This window comes from Heptranchias perlo, chromosome 3, assembly GCF_035084215.1.
Source record: "Heptranchias perlo isolate sHepPer1 chromosome 3, sHepPer1.hap1, whole genome shotgun sequence".
Classification (NCBI taxonomy): Eukaryota; Metazoa; Chordata; class Chondrichthyes; order Hexanchiformes; family Hexanchidae; genus Heptranchias; species Heptranchias perlo.
The window spans coordinates 46,238,833-46,262,338 of record NC_090327.1 but is presented as its reverse complement, the minus strand read 5'-3'; the positions used below and the strand labels follow the sequence as shown (position 1 = coordinate 46,262,338).

Here is a 23,506-nt window from a genome sequence, read left to right as displayed (position 1 = left end):
GCGTAGAGCAGCAGAAAGAAAGTATACTTTAGGCACGAGAGATAAAATAAAAACTAGAAGGTGCAAGGCGATTAACCCAGCATCAAAGCTGTGGCAGGGGGTTGGGAACCTGAGCAGGGAGACAGAGGAAAGCGTGTCAGGAAGGGACAGAAGGTATGGAGAAAAAGGTAAAGTGTTAAAAAAGGAAAAAGCAGGAACTAAGTGTCACAAAACATATTTGAAAGTTCTTTATCTGAATGCACGTAGCATTTGTACCAAAATGGACGAGTTAATGGCACAAATAACTACGTATGGGTATGACCTTGTGGCCATTACAGAAACATGGCTGCAGGGTGACAACGACTGGGAATTAAATATGCCAGGGTATTTAACAATCAGGAAGGAAGGGGAGGTGGGGTGGCTATGTTAATAAGGGAAGGAATCACTAATACAGAGAAAAGATATTGGGACAAAGGATCAGGATAATGAAACAGTTTGGGTAGAGATAAGGGGAAAAAAACACTAGTGGGCGTAGTATATAGGCCTCCTAATAGTTGCAATTCTGCTGGAAGAAGTATTAATCAGGAAATAGTCGGGGCATGTAATAAGGGAACAGCTATAATTATGGGGGATTTTAACTATCATATTAACTGGACAAATCAAATTGGACAGGACAGCCTTGAGGAAGAGTTTATTGAGTGTATTAGGGATGGATTTCTTGAGCAGTTTGTAACTGATCCTACAAGGGGGCAAGCAACCTTGGACCTGGTCCTGTGTAATGAGCCAGGATTAATTAATTAATGTCCTAGTTAAGGATCCCCTTGGAATGAGTGACCATAACATGGTTACATTCCATATCCAATTAGAGGGTGAGAAGGTTGGTTCTCAAACAAGCGTACTGAGCTTGAATAAAGGAGACTATGATGGTATGAGAGAGGAATTGATTAAAGTGGACTGGGAAAATAGATTAAAGGGTAAGGCGGTACATGAGCAGTGGTGTTCATTCAAGGAGTTATTTTACAACTTTCAAAAAAATATATTCCACTGAGGAAAAAAGGGTGTAAAAGAAATGACAGCCATCCGTGGCTAAGTAAAGAAATTAAGGATAGTATCCGACTAAAAGCAAGGACATATAAGGTAGCCAAACTTAGTGGGAGGATAGAAGATTGGGAAGTCTTCAAAAAACAGCAAAAAGTAACGAAAGGATTGATTAAGAAAGGGAAGATAGATTATGAAAATAAATTAGCAAAAAATATAAAAACAGATAGCAAGAGTTTCTACAGTTATATAAAAAGAAAAAGGGTGGCTAAGGCAAACGTAGGTCCCTTAGAGGATGAGACCGGGAAATTAATGGTGGGAAACATGGAGATGGCAAAAATGCTGAACAAATATTTTGTTTCAGTCTTTACGGTAGAGGACACTAAGAATATCCCAACAGTGGACAAACGGGGGGCTCTAGGGGGGGAGGAGCTAAATACGATTAAAATCACTAAGGAATTGGTACTCAGTAAAGTAATGGGACTCAAGGCGGATAAATCCCCTGGACCTGATGGCTTACATCCTAGGGTCTTGAGGGAAGTGGCAGTAGGGATTGTGGATGCTTTGGTAATAATTTTCCAAAATTCTCTGGACTCGGCAAAGGTCCCGGCAGATTGGAAAACTGCTAATGTAACACCCTTATTTAAAAAGGGTAGTAGGCAGAAGGCTGGAAATTATAGACCAGTTAGCCTAACATCTGTGGTGGGTAAAATTTTGGAGTCTATTATTAAGGAGACAGTAGCAGAACATTTGGATAAACATAATTTAATAGGACAAAGTCAGCATGGCTTTACGAAGGGGAAGTCATGTCTGACAAATTTGCTTGAGTTCTTTGAGGACATAACGTACAAGGTGGATAAAGGGGAACCAGTGGATGTAGTGTATTTAGACTTCCAGAAGGCATTCGACAAGGTGCCACATAAAAGATTATTGCTCAAGATAAAGAATCACTGGATTGGGGGTAATATTCTGGCATGGGTGGAGGATTGGTTATCTAACAGGAAGCAGAGAGTTGGGATAAATGGTACATTCTCGGACTAGCAACCAGTAGCCAGTGGTGTTCCGCAGGGGTCGGTGCTGGGTCCCCAACTCTTTACAATCTATATTAAAGATTTGGAGGAGGGGACCGAGTGTAACATATCAAAGTTTGCAGATGATACAAAGATGGGAGGGAAAGTAGAGAGTGAGGAGGACATAAAAAACCTACAAGGGGATATAGACAGGCTGGGTGAGTGGGTGGAGATTTGGCAGATGCAATACAATATTGGAAAATGTGAGGTTATGCACTTTGGCAGGAAAAATCGGAGAGCACGTTATTATCTCAATGGCGAGAAACTGGAAAGTACTGCAGTACAAAGGGATCTGGGGGTCCTAGTGCAAGAAAATCAAGAGGTTAGTATGCAGGTGCAGCAGGTGATCAAGAAGGCCAACGGAATGTTGGCTTTTATTGCTAGGGGGATAGAATATAAAAACAGGGAGGTATTGCTGCAGTTATATAAGGTATTAGTGAGACTGCACCTGGAATACTGCATACAGTTTTGGTGTCCATACTTAAGAAAAGACATACATGCTCTCGAGGCAGTACAAAGAAGGTTCACTCGGTTAATCCCGGGGATGAGGGGGCGGACATATGAGGAGAGGTTGAGTAGATTGGGACTCTATTCATTGGAGTTCAGAAGAATGAGAGGCGATCTTATTGAAACATATAAGATTGTGAAGGGGCTTGATCAGGTGGATGCGGTAAGGATGTTCCCAAGGATGGGTGAAACTAGAACGAGGGGGCATAATCTTAGAATAAGGGGCTGCTCTTTCAAAACTGAGATGAGGAGAAACTTCTTCATTCAGAGGGTGGTAGGTCTGTGGAATTTGCTGCCCCAGGAAGCTGTGGAAGCTACATCATTAAATAAATTTAAAACAGAAATAGACAGTTTCCTAGAAGTAAAGGGAATTAGGGGTTACGGGGAGCGGGCAGGAAATTGGACATGATTTTAGATTTGAGGTTGGGACCAGATCAGCCATGATCTTATTGAATGGCGGAGCAGGCTCGAGGGGCCGATTGGCCTACTCCTGCTCCTATTTCTTATGTTCTTATGTTCTTATGTACTCCTGAACTGCCAGCCTTACCTTCATTTACTTATCTCTTTGCAGGAGAAATTGGCACACAATGCCTGCCAAAAGCAGGCCACCAAAAGGGCCTTTTCCATCTTTTAAACCCCCCACCCCTTCGAGGACAAGGCCAGGCAGATCATGGGTAGGCACACTCCTCTTTCCCTGGGGAATCGTGAAGTCGACATCCTGCCAGTTTGTGATTACTGACTGAGCATCTGCACTGTCACCCTGCCATCCATGTGAAACACCTCACAGACAGAATCTTTCAGCCCATTCTCTATCTCCTTAATCCAAAGTGGGTGATGTTCACTCATTCTTGCCTTCTACTCTCTTTTCACTAAGATCCACTACAGCAACAGGTAGCACAGGAGAGGGAAGATGATGGTGAAGAGGATGACGAGGACCGAGTCACCAAGGATTCGCAGTTGAATGATTATGCTATCCCTCAGGACAGCAGCACATGCTAGGTCTCCAGCTGCCCTCTCAGAACACCATGCCTGTGAAAGGTGGGAGGCAAGACCAGGCTGCCCAGGTGTACCCTCCGGAGATGCAGCCAACAATGGTTCCATGCCAGGAGCCAGCTGCCATGGGATGAGGGCCACTAGTCCCTTGACCTTTCTGTGCAGGACAAGGAAACAACCATCTCCCGTGATCCTGGCCCTCAGGTGACACCGAGAAGAAGCATGAGAATAGGTGCCCATTGTGAATACCATACCACCCCCTGAGTAAACTTGACATTGGGTGGGGTAGGGGAGCGAGCAGTCAGAAATAAGTACAGATGTCTGTAGGCAGAATGCAAAAAAAAGACTTAAAATGTTTCCTACCATTAGCAATCTTCAATAAAAGATTTGCAGCCTCTGCTTTGTCAGGAACTCCTCCCTTCCATCTTTAACAGCTGAACCTGACAGCTGTTGCTCCTAATAAAAACAGGTGTACCTGAGCACACTAACTGGGTAAGTCCAGGAAACTCTCAACCACATCACCGCTGGGTGACAGGCGGCCACATGTAAATGAGGCCAATGGCGACTAATGGGCGGATTGCGGAATGTCTCCTGGATCTCAAGGAAACTTGAGGGAAGTCATTTAAAGGTGCACAAGCACCATAAACAGCTACCCTGTGAGTTTCCTCACGGAAAATAATTACCAATGCCTTTCCAGTGCCGTTAAAGCACTGAAAATGTCGAGGAAATTCATCCCCTATGTCTCATGAGATCCCATTATTTTTTTCTGCCCCCAATTGCTCAAGGAAACAGATTGATATCTGTTATTTACTGCTCAATTATCTAGGTGAACTGAGAAGTGATAAAACTCAGCCAATGTGCTCAGGCAAGTCTGAAAAATCTGATGCTGGGATCTTAGTTCATGACTGGTTGAAAAGCCAAAACTCTACTAGTAAATACTGGGTGGCTCTTCCTCCTCCTTTTAAAATTAAGGATATCTCTTGTTCAGTTCCATTCATCACCTTGGGCTACATACAGCTGAAAGCATTGACTTTTGTAACAAGTATATATTGTAAATCTATATTAATTCCACTTACTGTTGCACATAATGTTAAAACAAACTTCCTTTGACACTGAAAGTTTATACATGTGCTTAAAAGATTGTAACTTACCTTAGAAAGAAAAATAAACACAGCAATTAAAGCATCTTATTTACTTTCACTTAGTCTGAACCACAACAAAATTGAGACTTAAGAAGCTTGAGTGTGGAAAATGAAACAGTAGAAGAGGTACTGCTCAGTTACTGTTCCAGCAAGATTGCGATGCCATTACTGGAAGAAACCACTCTCCTTGGAGACCTCTCATTAAATGTACCTGTTATAATTATAGGTAAGTTCTCCCCTGCCCTTTTGCCACATTCCCAAATATTTATAATCATTAAATCCCGTGAGTGTGAGTGTGAGTGTGAGTGTGAGTGTGAGTGTGAGTGTGAGTGTGAGTGTGAGTGTGAGTGTGAGTGTGAGTGTGAGTGTGAGTGTGAGTGTGAGTGTGAGTGTGAGTGTGAGTGTGAGTGTGAGTGTGAGTGTGAGTGTGAGTGGTTTTTTGACCTACATTTAAGAAATCTGTTAGAATACCTGAGTTTCTTGCTCGCAGTATTGAGGGCAACAAAGGATATCGAACCCAAATGGTACATGCGCCATTTTTTGCTGTAACATTTTTTAAAGTGTCCCAACTGAAGAATCCTCAAGCTGGATTCCAGGGACTCCCTGCCCCTGCCCCCCGTGACAAACATATTTTGTTTATTCCATGGGTGTTAACTCCTATTAGGATGTTAAGTGCATTATTTAGATTTTTTTTTAAGTCAGCTGGATGTCTGATTGATATATGCAGAAACTCATCACCGTGCAGTTTCTAAACGATACTATTGAGAAATCCACATAAGTAGATGCCATTTGCACCCTTTCCTCATGGGGATTCAGTTCACTTACCTAAGCTCAAAAAATTTAAGCACAGAATTGCAAGCACCAAGGCTTAGGGACCCTGATGTGTGTAATGGTATTGGTGTAGATTAACAAGTTAAAACTACAAAATTTGCCATGACAGGACACAGCTAAGCTTCCCAATGCTTGTCCAGCTAGGACCGCCTGACCTGTAGGGCACTGCCTTTCAGTATTATCTGCTGCTGAGGGAAAAGAATCCCAGTTTACCCCACCTAGTTCCATCAACAAAATTAGCTGGCCAGTCAATCATTGATAGCACCCTATCTGGCTCAGGTATCACATTATAGAGTCTGTCATAGAGGATCAACTCAATCCCAATTACCCACTGCCAAGCATGCCATCATGGAACCAACTTGACCCCAAAGAAACCCTGTTTACCTCCGAATTCCCATTTAAGGAGGATAATCGCTAGTTGAACATTAGCCAGTGGTATGTGCTGATTTGCGCCCTTGCTAAGTAGACGTCGGGTACAAAGAACTTCTTGTGAATAGCATGTTGAGCATCATAAAATGCGTGAGTGCATTTCCACCATGCTGCTGATCATAGCAAGAACACAAATCATAACCTATTGAACAATGATTCCACCAGTTGGAACTGCAGAGCTTCAGCAGAAATGACTTGTCTCTGTGATTGAATTATAAGAAAATATATGTGCAAGTATGTAGAAAATTTTCATGAAATGTGACTGGTCATTTTCATTTTGGCTACTGCCAGCCCACTTTACATAGGCTGCAGAGAATACACATTGTGGGCTGGTAAAAAGCTCACTTTGAAAACATAATTCCTTTCAAATTTTTTTTTTATTCGTTCATGGGATGTGGGCGTCGCTGGCGAGGCCGGCATTTATTGCTCATCCCTAATTGCCCTTGAGAAGGTGGTGTTGAGCCGCCGCCTTGAACCGCTGCAGTCCGTGTGGTGAAGGTTCACCCACAGTGCTGTTAGGAAGGGAGTTCCAGGATTTTGACCCAGCGACGATGAAGGAACGGCGATATATTTCCAAGTTGGGATGGTGTGTGAATTGGAGGGGAACGTGCAGGTGGTGTTGTTCCCATGTGCCTGCTACCCTTGTCCTTCTAGGTGGTAGAGGTCGTGGGTTTGGGAGGTGCTTTCGAAGAAGCCTTGGTGAGTTGCTGCAGTGCATCCTGTGGATGGTACACACTGCAGCCACAGTGCACCGGTGGTGAAGGGAGTGAATGTTTAGGGTGGTGCATGGGGTGCCAATCAAGTGGGCTGCTTTGTCCTGGATGGTGTCGAGCTTCTTGAGTTGTTGGAGCTGCACTCATCCAGGCAAGTGGAGAGTATTCCAACACACTCCTGACTTGTGCCTTGTAGATGGTGGAAAGGCTTTGGGGAGTCAGGAGGTGAGTTACTCGCCGCAGAATACCCAGCCTCTGACCTGCTCTTGTAGCCACAGTATTTATGTGGCTGGTCCAGTTAAGTTTCTGATCAATGGTGACCTCCAGGATGTTGATTGTGGGGGATTTGGCGATGGTAATGTCATTGAATGTCAAGGGGAGGTGGTTAGACTCTTTGTTGGGGATGGTCATTACCTGGCACTTGTCTGGCGTGAATGTTACTTGCCACTTATCAGCCCAAGCCTGGATGTTGTCCAGGTCTTGCTGCATGCGGGCACGGACTGCTTCATTATCTGAGGGGTTGCGAATGGAACTGAACGCTGTGCAATCATCAGCGAACATCCCCATTTCTGACCTTATGATGGAGGGAAGGTCATTGATGAAGCAGCTGAAGATGGTTGGGCGTAGGACACTGCCCTGAGGAACTCCTGCAGCAATGTCCTGGTGCTGAGATGATTGGCCTCCAACAACCACTACCATCTTCCTTTGTGCTAGGTATGACTCCAGCCACTGGAGAGTTTTCCCCCTGATTCCCGTTGACTTCAATTTTACGAGGGCTTCTTGGTGCCACACTCGGTCAAATGCTGCCTTGACGTCTAGGGCAGTCACTCTCACCTCACCTCTGGAATTCAGTTCTTTTGTCCTTGTTTGGACCAAGGCTGTAATGAGGTCTGGAGCCAAGTGGTCCTGGCGGAACCCAAACTGAGCATCGGTGAGCAGGTTATTGGTGAGTAAGTGCCGCTTGATAGCACTGTCGACGGCACCTTCCATCACTTTGCTGATGATTGAGAGTAGGCTGATGGGGCGGTAATTGGCCGGATTGGATTTGTCCTGCTTTTTGTGGACAGGACATACCTGGACAATTTTCCACGTTGTCTGGTAGATGCCAGTGTTGTAGCTGTACTGGAACAGCTTGGCTAGAGGCACAGCTAGTTCTGGAGCACAAGTCTTCAGCACTACAGCTGGGATGTTGTCGGGGCCCATAGCCTTTGCTGTATCCCATGCACTCAGCCGTTTCTTGATATCACGTGGAGTGAATCGAATTGTCTGAAGACTGGCTTCTGTGATGGTGGGGATGTCGGGAGGAGGCCGAGATGGATCATCCACTCGGCACTTCTGGCTGAAAATGGTTGCAAATGCTTCAGCCTTGTCTTTTGCACTCACGTGCTGGACTCCGCCATCATTGAGGATGGGGATGTTTACAGAGCCTCCTCCTCCCGTTAGTTGTTTAATTGTCCACCACCATTCACAACTGGATGTGGCAGGACTGCAGAGCTTTGATCTGATCCGTTGGTTGTGGAATTGCTTAGCTCTGTCTATAGCATGTTGCTTCCGCTGTTTAGCATGCATGTAGTCCTGTGTTGTAGCTTCACCAGGTTGGCACCTCATTTTTAGGTACGCCTGGTGCTGTTCCTGGCCTGCTCTTCTACACTCCTCATTGAACCAGGGTTGATCCCTTGGCTTGATGGTAATGGTAGAGTGAGGAATATGCCGGGCCATGAGGTTACAGATTGTGCTGGAATACAATTCTGCTGCTGATGGCCCACAGCGCCACATGGATGCCCAGTTTTGAGCTGTTCCGACTGCATAGTAAGTAGAACTCACTTACCACATATTGTTGTGAAATCTTTCAAATTTAAATGCTTGGTAACACATTCAAATGTACAATTGTCTTGAATGTGAAGAAAGTAAAAGGAAACCCTTGCATTAATTTTATAAACTTGTTTTCACTGTAGAAGGAGAGTATTGTTTTCCTGTATTACAATTTCTAATGTTAAAAGGGATAGGGGATCATTTTCTGAGTATGCGCTGGTGGAGGATGTGGTTCCCCACTGCCAGAAGTCTGACACTTTAGTGCAACACCGAGTGTGCTGCAGTGTCGGAGGTGCCATCTTTCGGATGAGAAATTAAACCGAGGCCCCATCTGTCCTCTCAGTTGGATGTAAAAATCCCATGGCACTATTTGAAGAGGAGCTGGGGAGTTCTCCCGATGGGCTGGCCAATATTAATCCCTGAACCACCATCTTAAAAAAAAAACAGATTATCTGGCCATGTATCTCATTGCTGTTTGTGCGACCTTATGCGCCAATTGGCTGCGTACCAACAGTGAGTACACTTCAAAATTGCTTAATTGGCTGTAAGATGCATTGGGATGCCCTGATGTTGTGAAAGGTGCTATATAAATGAAAGTCCTTTCTTTTAGTATCAGTAGAGGTGGCAACAGGTCACTTTGTTGACTTTTTTTGTATCTGAGGGACCGTGAGTTAAATGTTCTGTATTATCCTTGCTACTAACAATCAGTCATTAATAAACCTACTCTGTAGTTTATAACCTAAATCATTCTCCAGTAGAATCTTTACTCTATCACTTTCTAATCAACGAGATTATGTGAGGGCTCGTGCTCCTACAGGGTAAGCAACGGGAAGCTTACTGGATGATTTTCTCCTGTTAGTGCAGTAAGCTAAATTTGAATAAAAAGTAAAATTAGGTGAGGTGTACAATGGGCAGTCGATCTGAATCAATCAGGTTTTTTCCGGGCGGTTTAGGATTATAGTATGGTCCTAAAAAAGAATATAAGCATCGACCGTAATGTCATGAATTTTCTCTCTAAGGATTCTATGGGAACCTTTATGAAAATTGGCAGTTTTTTTGGGGTTGAATTTTAAATAGTTATGCAGCTTCTTTGGGGTAATTTTGACTTTGGACAATAGTGTGAAACTGGCGATATCGGATCAGCCGCCCGTTATACATCTCTCCGATTTTCATTTCCATTGACTTAGTGTAAAACGGGCAATATCAGATCACAATCGCCCAAAGTTAAAATGACCCCCTTTGACTTTTAATTCAAACTATCTGTTTTCAGATTCAGGTTCCTGAATATTCACTTAATGACTCACTGCTTTATTTTGTTGATGAGCATCATCACTGACTGACTGTTTGTTTGTTTTTATCCCTTATGACAGTAGACAATCTGTGTTCCCGGTCCAGCAACACCTCAAATTTAAAATTCTCATCCTTGTGTTCAGAACCCTCCATGGCTCATCCCTCCCTTTCTCTGTAACCTCGCCTAGCCCTGTAGCCCTCAGAACTCGGCGTTCCTCTAGTTATGGCCTTTTGTGCATCCCCGATTTCCTTTGCCCCTCCATTAACGGCCGTGCCTTCAGCAGTCTAAGCCCTAAGCTCTGGAATTCCCTCCCTAAACATCACTGCCTCTCTACCTCTCTCTCCTCCTTTAAGACACTCCTTAAAAGCTACCTCTTTGACCAAGCTTTGATCACCTGTCCTAATATCTCCTTGTATGGTTCGGTGTCAAATTTTGTCTGATAATGCTCCTGTGAAAGGCCTTGGGATGTTTTACTATGTTAATGGCACTATATAAATGCAAGTTGTTGTCGTGTACTTGACAGTTTCTTAACAAGTTGAAAATAAGCCACACTGAACACTTCTTGTTTTCCTTTTTGTTCTTCTATTCCTTTAAACATTTGGATCTGTTAGCATTTTGCACTCCTCTGTTTGAAGTGGGAATTTAGGATTACAATTTTAGTTACTGTCTCATTCTTAACTGTAGCCTAGAATTCATTGTTTGCAATATTAGCATACAAACACTTGATGTTTTCATGATATCCCTTTCTACTACTTTAACGGAAGCATTATTAATTTATTTTAATTGGATTAAGCCTCAATTCTATGAAAAGCTTAATTATTCTTGTAGCTGTACCACAGATAAAAATTTTTAGGTTTATATTTTTATTGTTGCTTTAATTCTCTTATTTCACATTTGAGTTATTAAAACTACAGAATTTTCCAGCAAGAATGGTTATGTAACGTTCATATTATTTGACCGTGTAGATCTGGAAAGATTTAAGGGGTCATTTTAACTTAACCAACATGGTGGAAAACTGACCATTGAAGGTTTCACATTTATACTTTGCATGATTTTACTTTCCATTGACTTCGATGGAGAATAAAATCACACGAAGTATAAAGCAGGTAGCTAACCTCGGCCAGGTGGGTTAAATTAAAATGACCCCATTCCGTTTTAAAATTTGTTTTAAAAACGTTGTGTTAATAAAACAATGTTGTGAATATTATCAATCCAGGAAATGGTCCCTCTGGTATGTGTCTTTCCTACCTGCTCTCTGGATATAGACCATACATGGCATCGGGAGCTGTACATCCAAACCCAATCCTTCATAACAAGCTGGAAGAAGGAAGGCATTTTTCTGTTGTAGATCAGGTAAGTTGTGTTGCCAGCATATTGTGTACTTAAGCATTCAATTTTGTTTTTTTTACTTACTATCCGTTAGTTTGGCCTTAATTTAAAGAGTTTATCAAATATACTAAAATACAATTTATTTTAATGGATGCTTAGTTTCTACTTTGAAATGCCCAAATCGTATGGAATGTAGAGCCTCAGCAAATGCTTGCATATAGAAGACTTAATTGCAAATAGTATTACGTGTTAAAAATAAGACACTGTACCTGTGGAATGTTTTAAGAATTTTAGAAAAGCATTTACACTACGTGTCAGTGTTAAATTTGTTAAGCATGGCAGTACAGCACATTGGAGCACCTACATGTCGCACCATGGAGTTCATGTCCAATTGTTTCCATCAAGTGAATTCACAGTCTCAACAATATCACTTTGGAGGAGTACTAAGCAGATGCCAAGCACTCACTCATATAGAGTGAGAGAAAGCAAGGAGGACAGAGTTACCCCAGGCTACATCTCCTGGTGGCTGGCCATGGAATCACTGGCAAAGGTGTGGAGCAGGTTTCTGGTCTATGCTCTCAACGAAGGAAAAATGTGAGGCATGAGGAGACTGTGGGGAGAGTATATATAATCCAAATGTAAAAGGATAAACAGCTAATAATGGGGTCCTGGAATGTAAAAAAGAACCCATACTGATGATTGATATATCTTTTCGTTTTTCAGGATTTGGAATACTTATCTGAAGGACTTGAAGGCAGGTCATCCAACCCTGTGGCACTGCTCTTTGATACCCTTCTTCACCCTGATGCAGACTTTAGGTTTGATTACCCATCAGTCCTACAGTGGACACTAGAAAAACACAAGAGCATTCCACATATAGTGCTGGGAAAGGGGCCACCAGGTGGTGCATGGCATGTTAGTATCTTGTTTTCCAAATAATATAATATTTATAGCAAATCGAATGATAATTAGATATTCAAGAGTTACCATAACGATATGGAAGATATTGCTTAGGTTACAGTGGGAATATGGAATATAAGGGTTAATTTTATGAATTAGCACTCCCAGCACAGAACTTCATACAACAGGTGCATTTATCAAGAATTTGGGCACAGAGTGTGCCACATGTGTTCCTCACATGATTTTAAACAACAATGAGCATTTATGTAACATCTCCCAAAATGCTTTGTAGAGAAATCAGAGGAATAGGTATTGAGCCATGGGAGAGGAGACTGAAGGTTTGGTCAAAAAGATGGGTTTCGAGAAGGTTTTTAAAAGAGGACAGAGAGGTAGAGTGAGAGAAGGGTTTAGGGACAGAGTTCCAAAGAGCAACTGAAAGCTGTCACCAATGGTGGGTCAGGTGGAGAGTGAGATGCGCACGAGGCCAGAAATTAAAGAATAAAAGCTTTGGGAAGTAAGCCTGGAGGACATTGCAGAGATAGAGAACAGTGGATGGATTTGAAGACAAGGAAGAGGATTTTAAATTGAATGAACTGGAGGACAGAGAGCCAATGTTGGTTAATGAGGATGGAGGTGATGGGTAAGCAAGGACAACATTGGAATAATCAAGCATGGATAAGGGTTTCAGTGGCAGAGAGAAAGGGTAGTATTTGTATTTTTATATTTGTATGTTCTAAGGGCAGTGTCCTAGGCACAACCTTCTTCAGCTGCTTCATCAATGACCTTCCCTCCATCATAAGGTCAGAAGTGGGGATGTTTGCTGATGATTCTTATAAGACCATAAGGGATAGGAGCAGGAGTGGGCCATTTGGCCCTTCGAGCCTGCTCCGCCATTTAATGAGATCATGGCTGATCTGATTTTTACCTCAACTCCACTTTCCTGCCTTTTCCCCATAACGTTTGACTCCCTTGCTGATCAAAAATTTGTCTAACTCAGCCTTGAATGTATTCAATGACTCAGCCTCCACAGCTTTTTGGGGTAAAGAATTCCAAAGATTCACAACCCTCTGGGAGAAGAAATTCCTAATTTCCGTCTTAAACGGGTGACCCCTTATTCTGAGACTATGCCCCCTAGTTTTAGATTCCCCCATGAGGGGTAACATCCTCTCAGTATCTATCCTATTGAGTCCCCTCAGAATCTTATGTTTTAGTAAGATCTCCTCTCATTCTTCTAAACTCTAATGAGTATAGACCCAACCTGTTTGATTTTTCCTCATAAGACAAACCTTCCATACCCGGAATCAACCTAGTGAACCTTCTCTGAACTGCCTCCAATGCAAGTATATCCTTGCTAAATAAGGGCACCAGAACTATATGCAGTACTCCAGGTGTGGTCTCACCAGCACCCTGTACAGTTGTAGCATGACTTCTCTGCTTTTATACTCCATCTGGGGTTACGAGGAGCGGGCAGGAAATTGGACATGAATTTAAATGTGAGGTTAGGATCAGATCAGCCATGATCTTATTGAATGGCGGAGCAGGCTCGAGGGGCCGATTGGCCTACTCCTGCTCCTATTTCTTATGTTCTTATGTTCTATCCCCCTGGAAATAAAGGCCAATATTCCGTTTGCCTTTCAGATTACCTGCAGCACCTGTATGTTGACTTTTTGTGTTTCATGTATGAGGACACCCAGATCCCTCTACCGCAGCATTTTGTAGTATTTCTCCATTCAAATAATGTTTTGCTTTTTTTATTTTTCCTCCCAAAGTGGATGCCTTCATATTTTCCCACATTATAGTCCATCTGCCAAATTGTTGCCCATTTGCTTAACCTGTCAATATCCCTTTGCAGACATTTTGTGTCCTCATCACAACTTGCTTTTCCAACTATCTTTGTATCATCAGAAAATTTGGCCACAAGACACTCTGTTCCTTCATCCAAGTCATTGATATATATTGTAAATAGTTGAGGCCCCAGCACTGAGCCCTGGGGCACCCTAGTTACAGATTGCCATTTTGAAAATGACCCTTTTATCCCGACTCATTGTTTTCTGTTAGTTAGCCAATCCTCTATCCATGCCAGTATATTACCCCCAACACCATGAGCTCTTATCTTGTGCAGTAACCTTTTATGTGGCACCTTATCAAATGCCTTTTGGAAATCCAAATATACTGCATACATTGGTTCCCCTTTATCCACCCTGCCCGTTACTTCCTCAAAGAACTCTAATAAATTTGTCAGACATGATTTCCCCTTCATAAAACCATGTTGACTCTCCTTGATTGTACTATGAGTCTCCAAATGTCCTGCTACTACTTCCTTAATAATGGATTCTAGCAATTTCCCAATGACAGATGTTAGGCTAACTGGTCTATAGTTAACTGCTTTCTGTCTCACTCCCTTCTTGAAAAGGGGTGTTACGTTTGAGGTTTTCCAATCCGCTGGGACCTTTCCAGAATCTAGTGAATTCTGGAAGATTACAACCAATGCATCCACTATCTCTGTAGCCACTTCTGTTAAGACCCTTGGATGCAAGCCATCAGGTCCAGGGGACTTGTCAGCCTTTAGACCCATTAGTTTACCTAGTACTTTTTTCTAGTGATAATTGTTTTTAGTTCCTCCCTGCCCTTTGCCCCTTGATTATCTATTATTATTGTTATGTTATTAGTGTCTTCTACTGTGAAGACAAATACAAAGTATCTGTTCGATTCTTCTGCCATTTCCTTGTTTTCCATTATTATTTCCCCAGTCTCATCCTCTAAGGGATCAATGTTTACTTTAGCCACCCACTTCCTTTTTATATACTTGTAGAAGCTTTTACTGTCAGTTTCTGTCACTGTTGAACAGTGTTCAGTTCCATTCGCAACCCCTCAGATAATGAAGCAGTCTGAGCCCGCATTCAGCAAGACCTGGACAACATCCAGGCTTGGGCTGATAATTGGCAAGTGACATTTGCACAAGACAAGTGCCAGGCAATGACTATCTCGAACAAGAGAGAGTCTAACCACCTCCACTTGACATTCAATGGCATTGCCATCGCTGAATCCCCCACCATTAACAACCTGGGGGTTACCATTGACCAGAAACTTAATTGGACCAGCCACATAAATACTGTGGCTGCAAGAACAATTCAGAGGCTGGGTATTCTGCAGTGAGTGACTCACCTCCTGACTCCCCAAAGCCTTTCCACCATCTACAAGGCACAAGTCAAGAGTGTGATGGAATACTCTCCACTTGCCTGGATGAGCTCCAACAACACTCAAGAAGCTTGACATCATCCACAACAAAGCAGCCCACTTGATTGGCACCCCATCCACCACCTTAAACATTCACTCCGCCCACCACTGGCACACCGTGTCTGCAGTGCGTACCATCTACAAGATGTACTACAGCAACTCGCCAAGGCTTCTTCGACAGCACCTCCCAAACCCGCGACCTCTACCTCCTAGAAGGACAAGGGCAGCAGGCACATTGGAACAACACCACCTGCACGTTCCCCTCCAAGTCACACCATCCTGACTTGGAAATATATCGTCGCTGGGACAAAATCCTGGAACTCCCTACTTTTAATTGCACTGTGAGAGTACCTTCACCACACGGACTGCAGCGATTCAAGAACGCAGCTCATCACCACCTTCTCGGCATTTAGGGGTGGGCGATAAATGCTGGCCTTCCCAGCGACGCCCACATCCCATGAATGAATGAAAAAAAAACCACTCTATATTTGCCTTTGTAACAGCTTCACAACATTGGTCATGGACCTTCAGTGACTCGTATGCTACACACAAAGGGTTGTAGAAGTTTGGAACTCTTCCGCAAATGGCAATTGATACTAGCTCAATTGCTAAATTTAAATCTGAGATAGATAGTTTTTTGGCAACCAAAGGCATTAAGGGATATGGGCCAAAGGCAGGCATATGGAGTTCAATCACAGATCAGCCATGATCTTATCAAATGGCGGAGCAGGCACGAGGGGCTGAATGGCCTACTCCTGTTCCTAGGTTCCTAGCCCCCAGTTCCTTCTCCTGCTCAGCAATCTTGAGCTTGCGATCCTGCAAGATATTTACATGCTTGGAGTTGATCCTACTGAGTGCATCATGCTACATTTATCTATATTGACAGTGTCCAGTTCCCTTGCAGTGAAATGGCTGAATCATTGTATCTTGATTTTCTACAATGGGTCAATGAAAATCGGTGTCTCAAAAATCTGCAGGCCTTTTATCCCAGCTTAAGTGCTGGGATCAATTCACCAGTTACCTATGGTGTTGATCCCACTGAAATATGCAGGATCGGTGGATGGTCACCTCATTGTAATGCCAGTAGTGGGTACGCAGACATCTTGGCACCTACCAGAGAGGGGAGGCCTCATGTGGGGTGTAGGAAAGCTGCTGCCAGTGTGTCCATTATAAGGGAGCTGAAAATTTGCCGGATAGTTTTAGTCTTCTGGGTCCAGGCCATAACCCAGGCCTGGAGCCGCAGGTAGACCCCACAAGCTGGCCTTTACTTCCTCTCCCCCAGCCACATCCCATCTGACATGGCAAGCTATATTTCGATGAGGAGGAGGCTCTGACCCAATCAAGACTGTGTGGAAACTGCTGGAAAAGGCCAGGACCCAATGTATCCAGTCTAATTCATGGCCATTCTGTCGCACTTTCACTGGATTTATGTTGGGAGCATGCCAGAACGGATGCAGAATGTTGGCTGCCTGGTTTCCTTCAGTTTCTTGTACCTCTAACCAACAGCCACTGTTACTTGCCTTTAAAGGATCCACTCTTAGGTCCTTCTTCATCTATCAATATTTTTGGCCATATTATCTACCAACCTCAAATGGAACTCTCGTGTATCCTCCATTACAAAAATTCCTCTTTTGTTCCAAACACTTCTTTTCTCCTCACAACCCTTAACTCTTTATAAAACCTAAGTCTGTTCAAGATTTTGATATTGCTCCCACACCTCTTTCCCATTCTATATACTCCTGTTTCTCCGTATATTTTCAGTGTTGAAATCGAAATTCATAACATGGCCTCCTACTGCAACTCATTCTTAGGTTCTCAAAACCTTCAGTGTAACACGTTACCTCTCTCAATATTTCCTTCCTCCTCTGACTTTCAGGCTTCTAAACCCAAGCTTGGCATTACTTGATCACTATTTTTATAATTTACCTCATCTCTTTAGCTTTTTCAGCCTTACTGCTGTCTGCACTATAGGCCTGGCCCTTTACTTAATTTTCAATAAAAATAACCTGTTATATGTTTTTAGGTAATGAAAGGGTCCATGTTAACGATTAGTCTGGGCAACTGGATGGAGCTACCTGGATTGAAATTTAAAGACTGGAACAACAGTAAATGGAGGTACAAATAATTTGTGAAATATTTGCTGAGAAAATCTCTTAAGTATTAGTTAAGATAATTCTGTATATGGGAAAGTGTACCTTTTGTAGGAATTGAAAGTTCTGACAATTGTTAACCCAAGTGAAATGTCTAGTAATGTGTAGTCAATTGAAAGGTTCTTCTGGGAGCTGGGTTCCAAGAATTGACTGATGCATATTTCTTCTGTTTAGGCATACTAATACAAAGAGAAAGCTGTTAGTGACTCAGATCATTTTAAGCCTGATGGAACACATGTTTTGCTTTGAAAAAGACTGAGCATTAAATTAGCATGCACTTTGGTCATGGATAGATTTTCCTGATGGTCCATATCTTCAGTAGGAAAGCCAATCCTTCAAAACGTGTTTTAAAATCGGTATTTAGAAGGCATGCAGCAGTTTGCAGAGGCATCCAATTTTGAGCCCAAATAGTAGTAATTAAAGATTAGATAATTGCACATTGGTACGGCACGCTGGCCAAAGTAGGGGCTTTTGTCATGGAGGTTATTATTTGAGGTGCACCTGGAGACTTTTATTGTGGCTTGGGAGTACTGTTGTATGGGCTGAAAGCTTGGGAGGTGGTATACTAGAATTTGAATTCTTTTCCTTTTTATTACCTCAGCTGTTCCAGTTAACTTCAGAACAGGATGAGGGTGGGGATTCACTTTAGAGTTGAGGATGAAGTCCTGGTGGTTGGTCAGGGGAGACAGACTGCTTGGTATTTTTCCAGCTTCAGTCACAGCCTGGGCATTACCTGTTCATATTGGAAAATATCCCAGTTATCTTGCCATGAAGCCAATTTTCCTTATATTTGACCCTGGGGATTGTCCATTCCTCAAATGCAGCAACAACAATTTACATTTTTATAGCACCTTTAACATAAAACGTCCCAAGGCACTTCACAGGAGCATTGTCAAACAAAATTTGACACCGAGCCACATAAAGAGATATTAGGACAGGTGATCAAAAGCTTGGTCAAAGAGGTAGGTTTTAAGGAGCCTCTTAAAGGAGGAGAGAGGTAGAGAGGTAGAGAGGTAGGGAGGTTTAGGGAGGGAATTCCAGAGCTAAGGGCCTAGGCTGCTCCAGGCACAACCGCCAATGGTGGAGTGAAGAAAATCAGGGATACGCAAGAGGCCAGAATTGGAGGAGCGCAGAAATCTGAGGGTTGTAGGGCTGGAGGAGGTTACTGAGATAGAAAGGGACGAGACCATGGAGGGATTTGAAAAAAGGATGAGAATTTTAAAGCCAATGTAGGTCAGCGAGTACATGGGCAATGGTTGAACGGGACTTGGTGCGAGTGAGGATACAGGTAGCAGAGTTTTGGATGGGCCCAAGTTTACGGAGGGTGCAAGGTGGGAGGCCGGCCAGGAGAGCATTGAAATAGTCAAGATAATAGAGGTAAGAAAAGCATGGATAAGGTGCAAGGTCAAGAAAGAGGGTTTGGAGCTTACTTACGACGGGTTTCCACCTACTTTACATTGCCTCATGATTCCGGGGCTTCCCGGAGTGGGTGTAGAACTAGGCCTGTGCCTGCAATAAGCGCAGGCCCAATGATATCATGATCGCCATCTGCCTCTTTTCTCGCCTGTGGGGTGTTTTTGTCAGGCTTGTACCTGGAATCTCCATCAGACTGGCAGCAAACCATAGACAACCCCAACAGGTAGGTTTTAAATTTTGTATTAAGCGGACCTTTGGGCCTTGAGGGCTTACATTTGGTGCCCTTCTCTCAGGCCTGTGGTGCAATCGAACTTCCATCTCCCTTTTGACAGGGAGTAGGCCTGTGTCGGCGGTGCCCCTCCCTTCTCCCACTATGTTAACGGCCAGAATAGGAAATGCTGGCACACCTGGGCCTGGATAGGTGGAGTGCACTTCGGGTGTGCTGCTTCCGTTCAGCACAGGGGCAGAGGGGGATCCTGGAAAATCAGTCCCCATGGTGCCAATTTTTCTGTTCCTGCACCTGTTGGATTGCCTGAGCACAGTGAAGACAGGAAATTTGTGTGGGAAAGGGCACATGCGCATAATGGAGCCTGTCGGATTTTTCGTCCATTTAATGGTAATCCAATGGCTGCAAGGACAGAAACAGCAAATTCTTCTCCATATAGCAACATCCTTCCGATGCCCCAGGTGCTCCAACATTCCCGGAGAGCGGAGGAATTATTTCAAAACCTTTACATAGAGTGCGGTATTTTGATTTGATCCTCCCACATTCAATCAAATGTGGAGGTGGAGAGGATTAGCTTCTATAGCTACCCCATTCAAATCTTTATCCACTTATTGTTTGAGAAATGTCATCTATTAAAGTTTTGAACAGCCCTGCCAGTTGCTAATGGTGATTTTATTCTTTCAAGCTTGCTCACTGTGCTCCTCCTCAAAATTAATCCAGCCGAATGTCAGGAACTCATTTGTTTGCTGCAAACATCCATAATGTTCTCAGTTATACAGTGTGCAAGGCTGTGTTCACAGACACAGACTTCCTACCGTGCCTATTTTTGAAAAGGCCTCGAAGATACGAATTTGTCAACAAATCGGATCAGTTTAGGTATTGAAGTGACAAGTCATCACCCAAAATCATATTGGTTAAAGTTACATGGACATTACCTGGAACGTTCATTTTCAATAAGAACTCAGAAGTGACAAGGGAGTCTATGAAATCCAGTTTGTTTTTAAAATGGCAAATAAATGTTCATGAACATATAGCTAGTTTCCATCAAAAATTAGGAAAGCAATGTTATCATTTTTTGTTGAAATTACTGATGTGCCAAATTTCTGTTAAAAACAGGTAACATCATATCACAAATATCTCTTGATTACTAGCAGCATAATGGGAACAAGAAGTGTTCATATACAGAGGTTGTATGGTCTCATGCCTAATATTTGTGTTGCCATATTTATCTGTAGAGAATTTAACAAAAATTTCCAACATTACACAGCACAAATGTTAAAAATATTTTTGGAAATTATAACTGCATTTGAAAACACTCGCAATGCAAACATCATCTGCAATAAGTTCCATAAAGTGTAAATGCAGCAATAATGATTGTACCTAAATTATGCAGTTTTCTTATCAGTGGAGGTTTTCAATATAGTTATTTCCATTACAGGAAACCTTTCAATAAGATTGGGGATATTTAAAAGAAGGCATTGTGTATGTTTGAACTGATGCTTTGTTTTGCCCATAACAATTAGGCCTTCAGAAGAAATATTGTTCGTCTAACCACCCACATTGCTACTTACAGTTCAGAATGTTTGAATGGATTTTGTACTTTAAAGTGCTTAGTGACCCACTTTTAAATAAGGCTGAATTCTGTATAACATTTGGCTCCAGTAATGACCAAATACATAGTAACAACATAACGAACTTTGCTCAGAAGCAACATGAGGAGATTAAAGACTTGCATCACACTAATCCTTTACGAATCATTGAATTAATTTCTTAGCTTATAGTGTACCAATTGTTAGACTGATATCAGAAGCAGCTACAAACAAACATTAGTGATTAGTTGAGCTGGTAATAAAGTATAGCCTTGTATTTAATGTAAGTATTTTTTTTCTACAGAAGCCTAATGAATGACAGAACAACTCCAGAAGAAATAGCTTCATATTATAAAGACTATGTTAAGATCATGGGTCTTCAGAAAAACTTTGTTGACAACACTCGCGTCACTTCTGTCTCAAAGGTGCAGCAAGATCAAGAGAATGTAATGGATAAAATGCCTAAGAGTGTCAAAATGGATATTACCACACAACAGCTGCCTGCTACTGAAAATGGACTAGCTCACACTCTTTGGGAAGTCAGAGGATATCAGAGAATTGAAGATGGATCACATGTGCCTTTTTGCCTTCTTACTGAGAATGTTGTCTTAGCCACTGGCACCTACGATTTACCTGCAAGGTTGGGGGTAGAGGGTGAAGACTTGCCTTTTGTATTTCACAGCATCGCAGCCTTTGAGGCTGCCATCAAAAGCCGCAAAGTTAATCAGATATCAGATCCTGTTCTCATTGTTGGTGCAGGGCTGACTGCAGCAGATGCAGTACTGTATGCCTACCACCACAAGATCCCTGTTATTCATACATTCCGAAGAAGTGTCATTGATCCAGGCTTGATCTTCAAACAGCTTCCTAAGAAGCTTTATCCAGAATATCACAAGGTTTATCACAAGATGTGCAAGCAGTCCTATACCACAACCCATAGCTCATACCCTAAATACACTAGCTTTCCAGAAAGCTGCATTGTTTCTTTCCAACCGGATATGAAATGCATTCTTCAGAGTACCTCAGGAGGGAACACTGTCCTAAAAATCTCAATGGCCCTGGTGCTGATAGGTACTTACCCTAATCTATCCTTTCTTAAAGAGCATGGAAAGTACTTGGGAATAGATCCAAGTAAGCCCATTTCATGTAAGCAAAACCCCATTGACATTGATCCCTATACATTTGAGTGTACCAAAGAGGCTAGCTTCTTTGGTATGGGCCCACTAATTGGGGACAACTTTGTCCGCTTTCTTAAAGGTGGAGCTCTGGGCATCACCAGTTGTTTAGTGAAACGCTTGAAGAAAAAGGGATAGTTAATTTCTGAAATAGGAGGTGATGATTGGTAGCATAACTCAGGATTAATGATGAACTTAGAACTGTTCTATTTACAACCAAAAGTCACCAACCAAGTCTAGACATTTAACAACAAATTCATGATACAAATAAGTCAGTGAAGGTCCTGTTCATTTTGTGATAATGGAGTGGAGGAAATAGCTCAGTTAGTAGTTAATATCTATTCAGTAATAACACTGGCACTCTGCAAAACTTAAAAACGTGCACATTTCTTTATGCAACAAGTGGCAATGAATTTAGCAAACAACCAGCATGGTCCAGGCAAGTCCATTCACCGAATCCATCATAAAAACTGGATATCAAAATACAGTCAAACTGAAAAGAAATGTGCACATAAAAATGATTTGCAAAATTAAAATTTAATGTCAGAATTACTTGGTGCTTTGGCCTTCTGCCCATCTGTTTTCTTCCTCCACTTCATTTGATGGTCCATTATTTTCAGTGAGCCAAATGTTCCTTTGTATATTGTGCCCAATAGACATCAATAAGGCATAGAACATTTCAGTAATTTTAAGGATTTTCGACTATGATAATTCTTCTCTGGTCGCTTTTTGAACAGTTCTAAAGCATCTAAAGATCTCTAAATGTCAAACTTCTCTCAAAGCATTCTGATTACGCACAGATTCCCTCATCTGATGAGGAATGACACTGACAATTTAGAATATGTATAATCGTACTGGAGCCGGAAGTGACATGAAAATCACAAAGCAGTGTCTCCATAAGTGACACCACAGTACCAGCAGGGAGATGAAGATCAGTATCTGTACACATATATTAAAGCCCCTGGGGATAATTTTCCAACTTCACGCTGCTACTAGGGAATCTCACCCTCTGACATCACACATCAGAAATTCAGATGCGCGCTGCACATGATTTGTTGACAATTAATTTGAATGGTTGGGAGATCATGCATAGTGCGCACCAACATTTTTGTATGTGCTGTTGCTGGAAGAGGTTTCCTGCTGGAAGTGCAAAGTTGTAAGATGAACCCTACTGTTTTATAAAAAGTTTATTAGAAAGGAAATCATTTGTGAAGTTTTGGTTCAATCTAAAGTGTTCTTTTATTGATAAAGGTGACAATGTGTGTGTTTCTGAACATGCTTTTTCTTTTTTGGTCGAGGACAATATTGCTGCTTTTGAAGGAATCTTCACCACTTCTCACTTTCTTGGGTTGTCCTGTACATGCACCAACCTCAGTCAAGAGACTTGAACCTAGATTTTCCACTTGAACAAAAACCCAAGCAGAAAAATGGCTGAGCATCATTTGCACCTGCCTGCAGAGAAGTGGGCTGAGCACTGGAGTTTCAAGGTGAGCAGAATTAATATAATGAAAGCGATCCCCTGGCATCAGGAACGCCACTCATTAGGAGCTCGCCATTTGGGTGGTGGAAAATTGCATGCTGCTGCAGGATTTAAAGTCCTGCAGCAGCTTAAAGCGGCCAGCACAGCACAAACTTAAATTTCACAGCTGCTGAAAATCCTCCAGGGAAGGAGGTATGCA

At 42.5% G+C, this 23,506-nt stretch overlaps 1 protein-coding gene across 1 annotated transcript; it reads left to right on the top strand.

Annotated features, from left to right (window-relative positions):
• The first annotated feature begins 4,888 nt into the window (after positions 1-4,888).
• Positions 4,889-23,085, top strand: osgin2 (oxidative stress induced growth inhibitor family member 2). The gene is made up of 5 exons (XM_067975319.1): positions 4,889-4,955; positions 11,022-11,158; positions 11,858-12,049; positions 17,295-17,386; positions 20,957-23,085. Exons 1-5 carry the CDS (start codon positions 4,889-4,891, stop codon positions 21,963-21,965), a joined length of 1,497 nt encoding a protein of 498 aa, XP_067831420.1. The 3' UTR covers positions 21,966-23,085.
• Positions 23,086-23,506: the final 421 nt, after the last annotated feature.

Bases quoted from the DNA above. Each gene is read 5' to 3' on its own strand.
- osgin2 (XM_067975319.1), top strand. From the start codon at position 4,889: ATGCCATTACTGGAAGAAACCACTCTCCTTGGAGACCTCTCATTAAAT. The intron at 4,956-11,021 runs GTAAGTTCTCCC...TTATCAATCCAG, and splicing joins TGTACCTGTTATAATTATAG to GAAATGGTCCCTCTGGTATG. The intron at 11,159-11,857 runs GTAAGTTGTGTT...TTCGTTTTTCAG, and splicing joins ATTTTTCTGTTGTAGATCAG to GATTTGGAATACTTATCTGA.